This window comes from Mirounga leonina, unplaced genomic scaffold, assembly GCF_011800145.1.
Source record: "Mirounga leonina isolate KUSES-001 unplaced genomic scaffold, KU_Mleo_1.0 Mir_168, whole genome shotgun sequence".
Lineage (NCBI taxonomy): Eukaryota > Metazoa > Chordata > Mammalia > Carnivora > Phocidae > Mirounga > Mirounga leonina.
This window is the reverse complement of record NW_023270426.1, coordinates 56795049-56813526: the sequence shown is the minus strand read 5'-3', so window position 1 is coordinate 56813526 and position 18478 is coordinate 56795049. Positions and strand designations below refer to the sequence as shown.

General features: G+C 33.2%; 1 protein-coding gene across 1 annotated transcript in view; it reads right to left on the bottom strand.

Moving 5' to 3' along the window:
* The window catches only part of RASA1 (RAS p21 protein activator 1), a 107590-nt gene that overhangs the window by 45140 nt on the left and 43972 nt on the right, over positions 1–18478 (bottom strand). The window contains exons 2-6 of the mRNA XM_035014795.1: positions 11147–11299; positions 10019–10154; positions 9327–9397; positions 5063–5180; positions 1653–1684 (exon numbers count right to left, since the gene is read on the bottom strand). Of these exons, the coding sequence (XP_034870686.1) occupies positions 1653–1684; positions 5063–5180; positions 9327–9397; positions 10019–10154; positions 11147–11299 (510 nt within the window). The remainder of the gene's footprint in view (positions 1–1652; positions 1685–5062; positions 5181–9326; positions 9398–10018; positions 10155–11146; positions 11300–18478) is intronic.

Here is an 18478-nt window from a genome sequence, read left to right as displayed (position 1 = left end):
TAACAGTAGGAGACAAACATCCCACTTACATCAATGGATGGATCATCCAGATAAAAAAAATCCAACAAGGAAAAAGTGGTTTTGAATGACACACTACACTAGATGGAACAGATATATATACAGAACACTGCACCCCAAAACAATGAATACATATTCTTTTCAAGGGCACACCTTATTTAGAATTTGTAATCTGATGTAGGTAGTGGGAAGACTTCACACTAATACAATCAACAAGGTACGGTCTCACTCATGGAGCCTATTTTACAGTTACACAGCTACATAGAACAATAAGGAAAATGAACTCAGAAAACATCTCATATGTTCCACCTGAGGAAGGGTGGGGAACTAAACGAGGTTTACTGAGAGTATTCAGCTTCACATTTTTGTGTTCTAATGGTTAGAAAACAGAGTAAGCAACCACTTGAGAGGCAAGTTGCTTCCATTCGTAAATTCTGACAGGATGGTAAGAAAAAAATGTTCCAGTGAAAAGAGATCAAAAGATGAAGAGTTTCTACTAAAATCATAAGTAAAATAGAATTGGGATTGAGAGTTAACATCTTCAGAAGAAAATTCATATACAAATAATTGGGGGGCGGGGGGACCTGGGTGGCTCAGTCGTTAAGCGTCTGCCTTCGGCTCAGGTCATGATCTCAGGGTCCTGGGATCAAGCCCCGCATCGGGCTCCCTGCTCAGCAGAGAATCTGCTTCTCCCTTTCTCTCTCCCTCTGCCTCTCCCTACTGCTTGTGCTCTCTCTCTCAAATGAACAAATTTAAAAAAAACAAACAAACAAATGAGGGGTGAGCAGGACACTAAAAAAGATCTCCAAGGACAAAAACAAAATTAGAGTAAATTTCCCATAGGAGATTATTGCTAACAGCTAACATTTCTGAAATATGAGAAGACTGTGGCAAATAAAACATACAGTAATACCTGGTCTTTGAATTAGCCCTTACAAGATACTTAAAATCAGCCTGAAAAGATTACGAAAAGAAGGGCCTTGCAGAATCTTGTAAGTATGGTAAAGAACCCTGTTGGGGCGCCTGGGTGGCTCAGTTGGTTAAGTGTCTGCCTTCAGCTCAGGTCATGATCCCAGGGTCCTGGGATCCAGCCCTACAGCTTCTCCCTTTCCCTCTGTCTGCTGCTCCTCCTGCTTATGCTCTCTCTCTCTCTGTCAAATGAATAAATAAAATCTTTAAAAAAAAAAAAAAAAGAACCCTGATGTTGGAGAAAAGTTGTCTCTCTCTCTCTCTCTCACATACACACACACCCCAAACAAAAAAACTGAAACACAACATATCTAAAAGATGTGGTAACAAAAACAAGAAATGCTATAAATGTATCAGTAGGAAAGTAAAGAAAAATATGAGGAATCATGACATTCATACTGTTATTAATGTTCACAGAAAAACCTTTAGTTTAGTGATAGAAGAGTTACATATAAATAAAAGACACCTTCATTATTTAAAAATAAGACTATCAATAGATCCTAAAGAAAATATTAACATATCAGTTCCTGAGCAAATAAAAACAATTCTTAGGACAGCCCCAAAAGTAGCAGTTTTCTTTTAAAATAAATTTTGGCCTAAGTTTTCCAATTTGTAGGTTTATAAACGTATTTTCTTTTTCCTTTTAGTAATTAACACAAACTCACATTTTGCCTTCATGTGGATCTTCTTCCCGGCCCTAAAGGGTAAGACATTAAGACAGTATTTTATATCATTTTAACTACTCATCTATTTTTATTAAAATTAATAAAAATCACATCTTCAAACACATCTCTGCCCTGTCCCTCATATTTACTTATGCATATACAAGAAAAGATGTATCAGTTCAAGAAACATCTTCCTAAAACTCTCTCCCTTACTGTTACTACTCTTCTCCTCTTGTTGTGATTACTGTAATTCAGGCCCTTTTCCTCCCTTTTCTCAAACTATTACCACAGCCCAGTGAGTTTAATTACCTATGTGCCCTGTCCCACCCCATCACTTCACCATTCCGTTCTGGACTCATCATTTTCAACTCCAACTTTCTCCTGCGCTAAGAAACACCAAACCAAACAAAAAGAAACAAAATTTAAAAACCAAACCTTTAATACCTCTCTGCTCCCTACAAATTCGTCCTTTGATAAAATCTAAATCCTTTTTCATATCATTCAAGTCTACATTTCCTATCTAGTACTACCAATTCTCTTTAGGTATCTATACAATATACCCACATAACTACCAATTTGCTTATCTATATTCTCAATACCACTGCCTTGTTCTTTTTAACTCAGAATGTCCTTTCCACTCACTGCTTCCTACCTGTTTGTTAACCTAAACTATCCAGACAGGATTTTCTTCAAATACCAGTCCTCAGTAAAATACTGAGTCCCTAAAACATAAATACAAAATTCTACTTTGAATAGAAAAGACATCCTTCGGGCGCCTGGGTGGCTCAGTTGGTTAAGCGACTGCCTTCGGCTCAGGTCATGATCCTGGAGTCCCGGGATCGAGTCCCGGGATCGAGTCCCACATCGGGCTCCCTGCTCGGCAGGGAGTCTGCTTCTCCCTCTGACCCTCCCCCCTCTCATGTGCTCTCTCTCATTCTCTCTCTCTCAAATAAATAAATAAAAAATCTTTAAAAAAAAAAAAAAAAGAAAAGACATCCTTCTTTTATCATCTTTTGAACTTTACCTTATTCTATTTAGCATGCCTATTATTTAAGACACACTGGTGTTATTCATTCCTTAATAGTGGCCGTAAGCACCTTAAGATCTTAACTTTTCTTTGTTAACACCCAACCACCACCATAACCACTAGCACAATGCTGGGCATAAAATTTTCACTGAATATTTATTGAACTGTACTCCTAGTACCCAGCAAAACTGGGTACCTGGCACCAGGTTTTCATTGAATAATGAAGAAAAATGGTCTATCTATACATGGATTTACCTCTCTCAATTTGTTCCTTACTCATCAAATACCTAACCAAACTAAAATCAAACACCCACTGAATGTCTACTATAAAACAAAGCAGTATGCTAAAAAAAAAAAAAAAAAAAATTTACACAAAAACAAAATGCATCATTGCCCAAAAAGAGCTAATCTCTACAGAACAGGTTTACACCATAAACTAATTTTATACAATGTAATAAAATACAGAATTAACAAGGTGCTATAGAAACACAAGAGGAAACAATTTAGCCTAAGAAAGCCATAAATCCTCTGTGAAAACAGGGACAGCATCTGAGCTGAATTGATAAAGATGAATTAAATTTTACATGGTAGTAGTCTAGCAGGGCAGGAGTATCAGAAAGTGTAGGCATAAAGAAATTCATTCAACAAACATGTGCTGAATGCTTACTAATGTCAGACACTATTCTATGCTATGGGGATACATCACTGAATCAGAGACAAAAATCCTCACAGAGCTTACATTCTAGATTTAAGGCATAAAAGTATAAATGTACTTGGAGAACAGTAATTAGAATTTCAGAGTGGGAAAATCCTTAAATCCAACCACCAACCTAATGTCTGAAATCTAGACAATCTCCAAATGGCTTTTCAAGCTACAAGGAATCACTAGGCTCCAAAGAAGATCAGTATGAAAACTTATTTTAAGTATTAGAGTAAAAATTGTTTATTAATTCTAACTTGGAACTATTACACTATTAATTGAAAGTATTACTATATTCCTTTTTAGCAGCCACATCACATTGTTCAGTTCATACTGACTTGTTAACTTGTTCTTTTAATTTTTTTCCCTTTATTGATGTTAGGTCATGTGTCCTTATGTTAAATTGGGCTTTTTTTCCCCCGCTGTACTCATTGGATAACTTTCACTTTTCTTCTTAAAGTTTATCTTATTAAATTTGACCCAGCATCTCAAGAGCTGGAAAAAGGTTAAACTATACTCTAAATCCTTTAAATAATCAGAAAAACAGGGGAAGGGGGTTATAGCGGGGAGGAAAAAAAATCCAACATAAAAAAGTTTTACTGTAGTAAAACCAACACAGTAAGATTCTTCAGTTTGAACACTTCTGGCCTATATGAAATAAACATCTCTCCCTACTGTAAAATACCAAACACTAATCTAGGAATTAGGAGTTCTAATCCCAGCTCTTCCACTAAGTAACTATGTGTATACAATGTATCATACCATTTCCTGAACTGCCCTCCACTTTTCCTCAGTATGTTTTACTTCTACATATCAAGATCTATTAATCAAGAGAATTAATAACAAAGAAAAATATTCCCCACTGCTATCTTCCCGGAAAATAATCAAAGCACAGGTTTCAGAATATTACCAAGTTCGTGACATAATTTAAAAACAGTAGCTCTGAGGGTTGTGAAAGATAAAAGGAAACCATTCCATCACAAAACAAATCCAAATCCAAATCCAAAGGGGAAAGATGAACTCCAAAACTGTAATATGTTTGATAAGATTCAGTGATACTGAGTATTATCTCTGAAATGCAAATGCTGCTTGAATGCGGCCCTGCTATCAAAAAACCGCACAATTATCTATGCTGTGTGACAAGACGACTGATGACTGTATTGTGTAGCGACAACGAAAATGGGAATACTGGAAATGCAGAAACGTGATAATATATGTGTAATATAACTGTTTTTCCAAGGTTACTAGAAAACTGTACATATATTTGGGAGATAAAGATTCTGAAAGCAAACATGTACAACCCTATTTGATTCAGATTCCATGATCATTTTTTCATAGCCTCATTTATGAGGAAAACCACTAAGAAGACAAAAAGAGATACAAATAAACACAAATGTTAATTTTTTTTAATTCTTAGAAACTCATGAAACCTTTCTGGAAAAAAAAACTTTCAGAAAATCAATAGTTAAAGAATCAAACATGCTAGCTTAGTTATGCTCTTTCCAAATAAATAACATCTACTACAGTAAACACATTTTAATGAAAAAATTCCTTGTACTTAAGAATTGAGGTTTTCAATTAAAAAAAAAGTTTCATTACTAATTTCGCCTGATTATGGAAAAGTTCCAAAAATGTACAAAATATTTAAAATTCTGACAGTGAGAGGAAAAGAACAAAACTTACCACCTCTTCCACTAGGTCTTCAACAATAAGGCCCTGTTCGTCTGTTCTTAGATTTGTAACCCACATCCATCCATCTTCTAATTCATTATGAACAATAAACATATCTCCTTTTAGGAAACTGAAAATAGCAATTATGAAGTTATTAAAATTGAATTAAAATTTTAAACATGGAAATTTGAGTAATCATGTGCCATACTACAGAGATAATATGGTATTGGAAAATATAAGAAATTAAACTCATATACCCTGGATTTTTGTCCTGTTTCTGGCATCACCTAAATGTAAAACTCTGAAGACACTTAACAATCTGAATCTTATTTCTTCATGTGTAAAATGGATTTAATAATGGCATCTGCACTATCTACATTATTGGATTACTCTTAAATTCAAATTAGAATCTGTATAAACAGTAATTATGTATGTATTATAGGCTTTAGGGTAAAACTCCAAGAAAAGTGAACTTAAAAATTTAAGCTTCCATGTAATTACTCTTTCAGATGTACGTTAGATATAAAATCATAATATAATTAACTCATTACACATACACAAGATACAGTTACTTTAGAAAAACTTTATTTTAAATAAGCACAATAAGCCTTATCAGCAGATGTTTATGAGAATTAACATTTTTCTCATAAAAAACATTAATGTTCATTTAATTCACTTAGACATCCATGATATAACATAGCATTCTTTCTCTGAAGTGGTATCAAAGGATAGGAGAATGTATGCATGTTTTTTCTGTTAACAATTTCTGAGTAGAGAGATGCATACACAAACTAGTTTCTTTTCCTTAGAATCTATATGTTTTCAACCTCCATAAAATCACAGGAGGAGTAAGTTAGTCTTATATTGATGCCATTTTACAACAGCAGTAATTCATTGAACTTTTCGTTTTAGGCCTGAATGAATGCCTCCCAGTGTTCAAAGTTTCAAGATTGATTGCCTGCTGCTACTGACCCTATCTCTAGATTCGCATCTATCGCATATTTTTTAAGTTTCCTTTCAGTCTAAATTTTCACAAACCAAAGTTCCATTAAGTAAATCTCTTCTCATACTTTGAAAACTGTTTTTCTCCAGAATATCTCAAGCTTCAATGTTCCTTGGACAAGTTCAAGACTAAAAAACTTATACACAACACTTGAGATGAATTCTATTTAGATGAGCACGTAATACTGCATTCTATCTTGATTTGACAACCCTTGTTAACTGCGACCATATTTCACTAGCTGACTGGCAGCAGACATTACTACTTAACCAAATAAATTACTCCTTTCTAGAACCAATCTCCTAAATAACTACATTTAAAAAAAATATATGAGTAAAATGGGAGTACATATGGAAAAAAATATAGAAATGAGAAGTGACAAGTTTCATTTCTTGGTCAAAAGCAGTCGTAAGAGAATTTTTTTTATTAAATTTTGACTTCTGTTGTTGCTAGAACACTAAATATATGGTGCAAAATGAAAAAAATTTGAAATAAAGAGCTTATTACTAACACAAACGATATAATCAAAGATTCTTTATTTTGCATTTTTCCCCAAAAGAGTTAAAATGCCTTATTAAATCTCATTAATCTTCAGATGTTTTTACCTTAAAAAAAAAAAAAAACTTCAAAGATACATACAAATTTTTAAGGACTCATACATTCACATATATTTATATGATCAAATTAAAATTTATATATTCCAAATCTTGTTTAAATTTTCATCTTCCTAGACCAGTAGTTGTCAGTTTTGAAGGTCTCTCAGGACTCCTTTATATATTTAAAAACTGATACCCTAAAAGGCTTTTATTTATATGAATTATATCTATTAATATTTACCATGTTAGAATTTAAAATATGTTTTAAGTGTTTACTAATTTCTTAAAAAATAATACACCCCATCACACAGTAACATAAAGAATATAAAAAATTATTATTTTTACAAGTTTTGTGAGAATATTGTTTTACATTTTTTGTAAATCTCAACATCTGGCTTAACTGCACACTGCTAGATTCTTCGCTTTCTCTATTCAATCTGTTGTTTTAAGTTTTTTTTTTTGTTTGAAGTATATGAAGAAAAATTTGGCTTCACAAAAATATGTAGTTGTGAAAGGAATGAGTATTTAAATGGCCTCTCAGATAATTATATTCTATGATATTACACCAAAAACTCAACAATTGGTACTTGAAGGTTAGTTGTAATATGGAATCTAAAACACCATCAATGAACTTTCTGTACCCCATTTCAGTAATATCTATTTGTCAATCTTGTGCTTTGAAGGGACCTTTACCCAGGCATAATTCTTTAACAGCATGCATCGATCATTTAGAAAATACTGGTTCACTGAGCTATGCAGATCATCCAAATGTAAATTCACCTTACACAATCAAAACATCACATTCTTTAATATCACCACCAATCTCATCAGAAAAATCAGGAAGTATGTGGGAAGCTGTCAAACTCCTGACGGCAGATACAGGGTTTCCAAAATTCTCATTTTTGCTTGCAAGTTCAAATTTTGTCATTGGCAACAAATACCTCCAGTTATTTCCCCTGAAATAACGTAACAGACTCACTTAAAAAAAAAAAAAAGTCAAATACTCTAGTCTGAATAACCATAGTTGGATAGTTTGCCTGTCAGTCTTAGGTACAAACGGTGTACACAAAAGCAGAAGCTAGCTCCACTCTCAACACCGCTCTCCTCAAGACCAGGACCTGTGGTACACAGCCAAGATACTTGGCGCGTACTTCCCATTTCACCACACAGAATATTAAAAAGATTCACCAGTTTTCTTCATCACACAGAAAGATTAAAAAGATATGCATCACACTGAATGCTAAAAGGGTTGAGATTTAGTAAAATACCTTTTACAGTCTCATCAAGAAAAATTTGAGGGGAAACTGTTTTGTACTGTTTACCTCCAAGTGTGTGGCAGTGAAGAACACTGCTGCCACTGCCTTGATTTGTGCTAAGGCACTAACAGTTTTACTGCTTCTTGTTTTTGTACCATCAATGTAAATGTCACAGTGAAAAAGGCAAATTATATCTTAGTCTTATTAAGAAAACAGTTCTGTGTCCAGGATCCTGGGATCAAGCCCCACATCGGGCTCCCTGCTCAGCAGGAAGCCTGCTTCTCCCTCTCCCACTGCTAGTGTTCCCTCCCTTGCTGTGTCTCTCTCTGTCAAATAAAATAAAATCTTGAAAGAACGAAAGAACGAAAGAATGAAAGAACGAAAGAACGAAAGAAAGAAAGAAAGAAAGAAAGAAAGAGAAAGAAAAGAAAGAAAAGAAAGAAAAAGAAAAACAGTTCTGCTCTCATGAATTCTCTAAATGGGTCTCAAGGATCCCCAAGGTACATGGATCACACTTTGAGCACTGCTGTTCTAGAAGATACACTGGGAATTTACAAGTTATTCAAAATTCCTCAACTGGTAGTTCACCACTGTTCTTCTTTACTGTATACATTTCATTCCTTCTCTTTCTTTCATTGGCCTTTCCTGCTTAGATCACAAATAAAGGTATGCCAATAAAAACTAAATGAGAAGTTGTTATTTTGTAGACAATCATATAAAAATAGAATCCTTATTCGGAGATTCCAGATATTTGAATCTTTATTTTTTAAAATACCATATTTCCAGAAATTTCAGTACCTCCCAAAGTTACTGTTTTTTAAATGTTGCTGTTGATTTTGGTGAGCTGTATTACCAGAATCAGTAAACATTTTACCAGTAAGAAACAAATTTTCTATTGCAAAGTAGCTTGTAGAAAGACACTGATAATTTGATAATTATCAAACATCAGATTATATGAAAATAACAAAAACAAGTTATATATAAATCAAATTATATAAAAATAATTTTTAAAAATTATCATGTTCTGTAGTTCTATGCCACACTTAAACTATTCACCCATCATGTAAAATAGAAGTTAGTCATCATTTAAGTACAAATTACAGTTGAGACATAAATGCCATGTAGTAATAAAAATAGAGTACAGAATATAACAATTATCCTTACTTTGTCAGAGAGTCTAATAAAATCTGAATTTATTTCACCTGTCATCTTCACTGTGGCCACTCTGATCCAAATCCATATTCTGAACAAATAAGCCAAACACAGGAGTACAGGAACGATGAACTCAATATTAAAGGTACTTTCACCCTGCTGCATGCTATTTCCTCAAAGTCCAAGACCTTCCAGTCCAAGAGTGGTAAGTTTTCGAAGTCTGTCAAATGCCTATTTCAAATGCCTATAAATGAGAATACATTCTAAAATACCTTATTTCATCAGTGTCTGGAACCTTTGTGTAAGGTAGAATGGCTCGAACACGCCTTCTATCTTCTACTGGCTAGGAATCATAAGAAAAGAAAAAAGATTTACAAAAGATAAATAATCTTTTTATGTTAAAGTCAAATCAGGTATATCCACATAAAGTTCAAACCAATAAAAATCCTCATTATGAACACAGGATCATTCAAATCGTTTTTAGTAAGGTTCTAAATACTCAAAGCCTAGAAATATTGTCTTGTTTCTTTTTTTTTTTTTTATAGAAATTATTTTAACTGTATAACCAATGTTTTTACCAAGTAATATGAGTAGCCATTTAATTTTAAATGAACTACATGGGACATATAAATTAATCTTTCTCTGATGATGCAGAAGGCGTTTCAGAATCTTGCAGCAACTGATTAGCACTATGCTATCAGTCATTACTGCTCATTCACTTAAAAATATGTTAAGCTATCACCATACAGTATTATAAAAAAAAAAAAAATCTAGCAACTTAAATACAAAATTACTGAAAAAAATTTTTTGAAGACGATATCAGTTTTGCTGACAGTACAACCAGAATTAAAATTTAAAATATTTCTTGATTTATAATAAATACCATAAGAAACTGAGTAAGAGCTAACCTCATAGTAAAGTGAAATAAATTTCTGAAAAATATTTTTATTTAAGTTTTACTTGCCTCTGGTGGTGCAACTGGATAAAGCAATTTTTCTCCTTTAAGCAAACAGGAAACATGACTGTAATAGCCTATTAAGTCTGACAGTGAAGAAAAACGTCTTCCACCAATGTAGTAATCTCCACACATAGCAATAATCCTATTTGTACAGGAAAAAAATACAGTATAACAAAAACCTTTAGAGCCAATTTTGAACACCAAGTTCTAAAGAAATTAAACTCCCTAATTTTCATACTCTTTTCCTTTACTATATCCTTGTATTAAAATACCACTTATTAATATCTGCCAATGCAAATTTACCTGAGGTTATTTCTTCTAAAAATATATATGCATACATGTGATAGATATGAAATACATATCTGACTTACAAACCCCATTACATTCTTCATTGCAATATTTATAAGTCTATCTTCAGATACTCTGCTCACTCTTCATATTTAAGACTAAATAGCAACATTAGTAAGTTTTCTCTGGCTAAAAGTAGCTTACAGATCTCAAAATATTTAGAGTATTATAATAATTTCACATTTGACGTGTGGTATAAAGTACTCTTAAAACTTATTTTAAAATGTGAAAGTCAAGAACATACAAACATTTTATCAGTTAACATTACAGGCAAAAATGATTTTTTTCAATGTCTCCCATAAAAATGAAATTGAAGACAATAATATAGGTATCTGTATTTATGTAAACTTTGATATCTGTACTTGAAAATCTACATACCTTTGACATGAATGTTTGCAAAGAATTTCAGAACCGGGAAGCAAAAATGAATTAAAGGGCACACATCTTTACTTTGTTTCCTATATTTTGTTACTCTGTAGTCTAAAAATACACATTTCCTTTATTTCTGCTTTACCAAAGTTTCTTCATAATTCTTTATACTTTAACAGTGATCATTATATTTGAGATTAGCAAATGCCCAATTATATTGTTTTTAAACAAAAAAAGCATGCACTCAGTATCTACTCTATAATCATCTGATTAAATCACATAATTGAAAACTGAAAATCACTTACCCCATCACTTAAATATCACTGAAACATTCACCTTTATTAAAGCAGGTGTATTTAAGAACACTACAGCAAAGTAACTATATTATTTAGCCTCATATTAGAAATAAAGACTTACCTAAAATGGTTGACAACATTTGTCTGGCTAAGAAATGAAAGTACAAAGGATCCTGGCCTCCGATCACTCTCTCTTATAAGGTAACTGCCCGACTTCCCTGCCTGCCTTAGGCGTTCTTCTGCTATAGTTCTATCAAGTTTTCCATGATACCACCTAAGGGAAAAAAAGTTGTGATTAGAATACAAATAGCAACCATAAAATTAATAGTGGTAGTTGAGAAACTTAATAATAGAGGTTTTAAATACTTAAATGTAAACATTTACCTTTTACTTTTGATAGGTTATTCCAATTTTAACTCAATTATTTTTAACTTCTCAGTCTCTCAGAAAAAAATTCATTTATTCAGTTTTTAATTTGTTCTATAAACTCAGGACTAATCATCTCACATGCGAACCTCTTCCATTTCTGTCCATCTTTCTACCTCCAGGATTGTCTACCTGGTCAAGATATTAACACTTATTACAATCAAATCTTTATTGAGAAAAATAAGAATACGATGGACAAATGGAAACAATTAATTACTACCTTTCTATATACTAAAGAACCTAAGTATATCACTTGACATAGCAAGCAAGGCACATGGTACCTGTAAGAAAATAAAACTTTATTCCATTTCAGTGTCTGTGCCCTAGAACAGGAAAATAGAATGACATTGTCCAAAGACTACTATTCTAATTTCCTATTTCAACATGACACTGATTATTCCCTTTGGTCTTAAAACGATTTACTCCATAACCACATGTCTGATCTTAATTCCTCAAATTTATTTAACAAACATGTGGGTAATAAATAATACCTTTTTCCCTTTAACTTTCCTACTCTCAATTTAAATATGTTCTACCTACCATACTACCAGATAATCTGCTTAAATGACTGGCAATAATTCCAGCATCACCCATGCTACCAATTTATTCCTATAAAAGACTCATGGATTGATATAAACAGAAGCATAATTAGAAACATATTGGAATTTTCACATGGCCATGGTAATAGTTCTACAAAGTAACTGTTATGAAATATTTTTACACCTTCAATATGTTAGTCATCCGAACTCACCCTTGATATTTGTAGTCTCTCTTGAAACACTCAGAGTAAAACAATAAAACATTCATATTGCATTGATGTATTTAATATCTAGCCATATGTCAATAGTTAAAACTATTACAGTCCTATGACTATTTTTGTAATACTCCTATTTTTGTAAACTTGCTGTGAGGAAAGTTAACTATTCTTGACTCATTAGTTTATTAAAAAAAAAAAAAAACTTAAAAGAATTTTCAATTTTCTTTTAAAAATCAACCCACTTATTTGAAGTCTGTGCATAAGACTGAAATGAAATAATGAAAAAAATTACAAAGCTTCGTCTTAATAGGAACAACATAATTATAAACAGTATTAGAGGAAGAAGGCAAAGAACAATCAACACTGCTTTCTTCTAAAATTCTAATCTCAGTTCAACCATTATATTTAAGGCTACTGACAAGTACATTTAACTTTCAAGAACTGTTTTCTCTTTTTTTAAATCTAAAAGGAAAAGTTTAGACTAATGTTGATTAAAAGTTCCTTGAAGAGCTAAAATTTAACCACATACAATCAGGACAAAGTTTACTTAGAGAGACTCCCAGGTGGCTGAGTAGGTTGTGTCTGCCTTCAGCGCAGGTCTCGATCTCAGGGTCCTGAGATGGAGCCCCCCATCAGGTTCCCTGCTCAGTGGGGAGTCTGCTTCTCCCTTTCCCTCTGCCCGGCCCCCTCCCCGCTCGTGTTTGCTCTCTCAAATAAAATCTTAAAAAAAAAAAATGAAAATAAAGAGATTTAAAAAGTCACCATTTAGGGCGCCTGGGTGGCTCAGTAAGCGACTGCCCTCGGCTCAGGTCATGATCCTGGAGTCCCGGGATCGAGTCCCGCATCGGGCTCCCTGCTCGGCGGGGAGTCTGCTTCTCCCTCTGACCCTCCTCCCTCTCATGCTCTCTGTCTCTCATTCTCTCTCTCTCAAATAAATAAATAAATCTTAAAAAAAAAAAAGTCACCATTTAAAAAAAAATTAGAAATTTATTTAGTTGTGAAAATACATGGGACATGTCCTTAGAATACAAAATTCGTACATTCTTTATTACCTAAAGCAATGAAGCTATCCCACAGAGCAGATTTACACACTGAAGAGACAAAAATTAAAAACAATTATAAGCAAAACTCCTATTTTTATGTACTATTTGTTAAATTTCTGTTGTTTTACCCAAAATGTCAAAATTAAAAAATTTCATTTAATCTCCATCCTGTGAACCCACCACAAGATGATACACAAGGTCATGAGGTGTTACACAATTAATTACTCATTTATAATAAATACTTGCCTAGAAACTTTTACTGATATATAAAAGATATATTTGTGATTTTTTAGTTTTTAGCTCTGTACTTTCTGTAAGATTCTGGCTTTACACAGGTATTCAGTTTAAGACAGACTTTACTTTAAACAAACAACTTTGTTTCTTGAATACTAGTAATTCCCTTTATGTCAAAAGCTCATTAAGCTTCAAATACAAGATGCAAAACATGTCAATTCTTTATTTTTTTTGTAATTTTTAAATAAACAAATAAATAAAAAACAGAATCAGACCTGTAAATACAGAGAACTGATGGTTGCCAAAGGGGAGAGGAGTGGGGGGATAGGCAAAACAGGTGAAGGGGAGTAGGAGATACAGGCTGCCAGTTATGAAATGAGTAAGTCACAGGAAGAAAAGGCACAGCATAATACAGTCAAATATTGTACTAGCAATCTATGGTGATAGATGGTAGCTACACTTGTGGTGAACACAGCATACTGTATAAATTTGTCAAATCACTATGTTGTATACCTGAAACTAATATAACATTGTGTGTCAACTATAGTAAAAAAAAAAAAAGTCAATTATTTATTATGATTATAAACTGAAATTAAGTTATCCAGTAATAGGCTGGATGAGCACATATGTAGTTGAGTCAGATCCTCTAAATGTTGAAGTTCCATTGTTCAAAGTCACTGGCTATTCTACAAAACAAAACAAAACAACTGAATTATCTTAATCAAAACTCAGACTTTCTTGAATTATCTTTATTGTTAATTTGAAATTAAGGTGAATCATACTAACAAGAATATTTTAAATGTATCTGACCAGCTATTTTAAAGCTATTATTGAAACATAAAAAGCACTTCGACTAAGCTATTACAATATGCAGTCTTTACCACATTTAAAAACTTGGAAATAAAAAGATCAGTATCATGTTTGGTAAAATAATTATTTTATTATAAATGCATATAGCATCATGAGATGTAGCTAAAACAAGTTATTTTGTAAGTAGATCGCAATTCCAATGTGATATGATTTGGTTGAAGTACTTCACAGATTTATAGAACCTAAGCCCTATATCCACTGAGCACTAGTCCTTGGGTCTTTAAAAGAATGTCTCTCAACCCTTTTTTAACCCATGAACTTTTTGATAAGCATAAAATTTCACCTACCAAGAAATTCAGAATACTTAAGTTGTTAATTTCTCACAGAGAATCATTATATATTCTATTTAATCCCAGGAGCCAAAAAAAAAAAAAAGCTACTTTAACTTTCTGAAATTTGTAATAAATTCATTTTATATATAAAAAAAAATAATGTGGAATATGGCTTCTCAAAACATACCCTCATACCAAAGATGTCCCCCCACATATCCCCTAGAGGAGATGTGCCCCTAGTGGATATCAGTTTAAGATTCATTTAACAAAAATGCTACACTTTCTGACTGTACACATAGTCACAGTAGCAATATTACAGGGAAATGAAAAAATCTAATCATTCCCACTATTTCTTTACAATCTTTACAATCAAAGTCTTATTATATCTTGTTAAGGGCCGTTTTGCTGGTGATTGTTTTCAAATAAGTTAAAAAGAAAAACAACAAGAAATGCAACTGAATCTAGAATACCTCTAAGGAACACAGAATAACTGGTATTGCATTGGGGTATGAGGATATTCTGAGTGCAACAGGAGATTACCCAATATCTATGGGCACCATTACCTAAGGTAAATTTGTTATTCTGCTTATTACATTTACGGCAATTTTAACTCACAGAACATACCTGGCACATAGTAATATTAATTTTAAAAGCATTTGTTGAATGAAGGAAGAAGTGTCAAATCATAAAGCGTAATGTTGGAAAAAACTTCAGAAGTCTAGTTCCAACTCCCTACCAATGAAAAAAAAAAATAATTCTTCTGGGCGCCTGGGTGGCTCAGATGGTTGAGCGTCTGCCTTCGGCTCAGGTCATGATCTCAGGGTCCTGGGATCGAGTCCCGCATCGGGCTCTCTGCTCCTTGGGAGCCTGCTTCTCCCTCTGCCTCTCTCTCTCTCTCTCTCTCTGTGTCTCTCATGAATAAATAAATAAAATCTTAAAAAAAAAAAAAAATTCTTCAATGTCCATAATAAGCAAGTTCTGATCTTTGAGGACTGTTAGCTAGGCCTAAAAAATATATGAAAATACTTGAGATGGACAGAGCTCAAAGAAGGATGGCCACATTGACACCTCCTAAACTTCTTCAGAAGAGACTAAACCAACTAGTAAGATGAAGACTCACCAGAAACCTCCATGACTCTGGTCAAGCCTCTACATTTTGTTACCTTATTACCATCACTTATGAAATATGGAAAACAATCCACCTCAACCTCAGAATAAATTACATATTGTCCTGAACTCCTTCAAAGAAAAATATAAAAATGCAAAACGACTACATAGGCTCTAATTGCATAATGGTTAAGTAAAGCCTCTGGAGGCACCCTGCTTTTGTTTGAATTGTAGCTCTGCCACCTGACTGTACAAGTGTGAGCAAATGACTTAATTTATGAGCCTCAGTTTTCTCCTCTATAAAAGGCATATAATAACAGTATCTACCTCATAGTAGGTTGGCTTGATATTATTATTAGATGAAATAATACATATAAAATTATATATACATATGAAAGACTACAGGACTGATTAATACAATTTCATCAATGAAAATCCCAAATTTTATGACTGTGGCCTAAAGGATGATTAATTTGTAGATCACCTAAGCCCCAATTATCTTCCTACTTTCCAGTCTTGTTTCACCTTCCAGCTAATTTTGGAAAGAGAACACAAGACACAAATCTTTGTATCTGCGAAAGCCTTATTTTTTCTTTTCCCAAAATTCCTTTTTTCAACATTACAGATCATACATATTAAGTGGGACTAGAGATGCCAATGTATTCATAAACTAGAAATTCTTCCACTTCTCCTGGCAACTCCAGAAAAAAACCCTCAGATAGCCCCATTCTTTCTCCAGTGGATATATTCTTTGGAGGGATGACAAAGAAAGTATGCACTGGAAATACTGTGAGTTAAATTTTGCTAATATAGCACTTTAATAATTAAGTATCTAATGTTTTATTTAAGAGTAAAGTACACCTCTTTTTCTTTTAAGGAGGTAGGGAAAAGAAAACAGGAAATTTAATAAGTAAATATATTTTTCTCAGCTAGCCTTGTAATTTTTTTGAGAAATCTTTTTTTTCCCCAGTTTTCATTTAAATTCCAGTTCCTTGACATACAGTGTAATATTAGTTTCAGGTGTATAATATAGTGATTCAACACTTCCATACATCACCCAGTGTTCATCACAAGTGCACTCCTTAATCCCCATCACCTATTTCACCCATCCCACCCATCCCCCGGCCCACCTCACCTCTGGCAACCATCAATTTGTTCTCTATAGTTAGCAGTCTATTTCTTGGTTTTCCTCGCTTTTTCCCCCATAATGTTCCTTTGTTTTGTTTCTTAAAGTTGAGAAAACTTACAGGCAGATACAGAGTCCCTTGATTTCAACAGAAACTACGTAATCAGTTTATCTAAGATAACATACCATCCAAGATGATGCTATATATTTAAAAAGTCAACAACAGAAGAGACAAGTTGGACAAGTTGCAGGAATCATTTTACTTTTAAACATGGGATAACATGAATTGTTTATATTTATAAACTTATATTGTATATCGGTAAGGGACTTTTGAGGAGCCTTACAGAGACTTCTGTGCTCTTTAGTTTGTCTCTCCTGACAGGAAAAATACAGAAATCTATGCAATGAGAAAACCAGCTGGCGTGAATATAGACAGGCACTTCATTCAAACTATACAATTGCTTACAACTAACTTGACATTCCTAAATGGAAACGGTCTACTACAGTAGAAAACAATTAAAACAGTGTCACCATCAACACACTTCCTTTTAAAAAGGAAACTAAATTGAAGTTCCCAGTTCACTTTTACTTTCCACTATACTCTTCCTCTTAATTATGTCACTGACAGGCAACAAAGTTCTTACAGAGAAATGTATATGCAGATATCCAATTGCCAAGAAATCTCTACTGTCACCTAAATCACCTGGGATTCTGTGTCTGATCATACTACAAACTCTGAAAGTTTTTCTGTGATTCTCAAAGATGCTAATCAGATTTTCTTATACATGTTTGTCCTTCCTGAAATCGAACTGGTTATTTCAAGATGGTATGATATACACAAAAAATTTGCTAAAACTAGTATACATCCCTTAAAGCCCCCATATTTCCTTTCAACAGAGTTCTTACAGTCACTGAGTCTGAGTTGATAGTTAAGAAAAGTGAATGCTGAGAGATTAAAATTTGGTCACTAGTAAATTCATTTGAACAACCACTAGACTAATAAGCATAACAGGTTTAATATACCCCTACATGGCTCCTCAAATGCCCTCTACTCCAGACCAACTACATCACTAAACTTGAGAAAAAAATGCTTATGGAAACAGTAGGTTTATGTAATGCTTATGTGTGTATGTTAGGTATCTTGAGTATATTCATGTGTTCAGACAAATATCGTGTATTTAGCTATATATCTCAAATCAAATTAGCTCAATCCAAGAGTAGAAATTCTATTTCCTTTTGCTCCAAGTGCATATTTACAGAGTCCGAAAGAGGTTTTAGTTCCTGGGAGTATTTCTAAAGAAAAGCACTGCCATGTGACCTACCCACCAAAAATTCAGTCTGCTGAAAGACTAATATAAAAAAGATGGAAACCAACACAATGCTTACATAGGCAAAAGTTTATATTAAAAGGCATTCAACCAAGATAGCCTCATTCTCATTACCCTTAACTCCCATTACCCTAAATAACAGATAGGGAAGAGTAGAAAAAGCCATACCCTCTCCAAAAATGTTATGCACTAATCAAGTGTTGAAAGAAAAGAAAAGAAAAGAAAAGAAAAGAAAAGAAAAGAAAAGAAAGAAAGAAAGAAAGAAAGAAAGAAAGAAAGAAAGAAAGAAA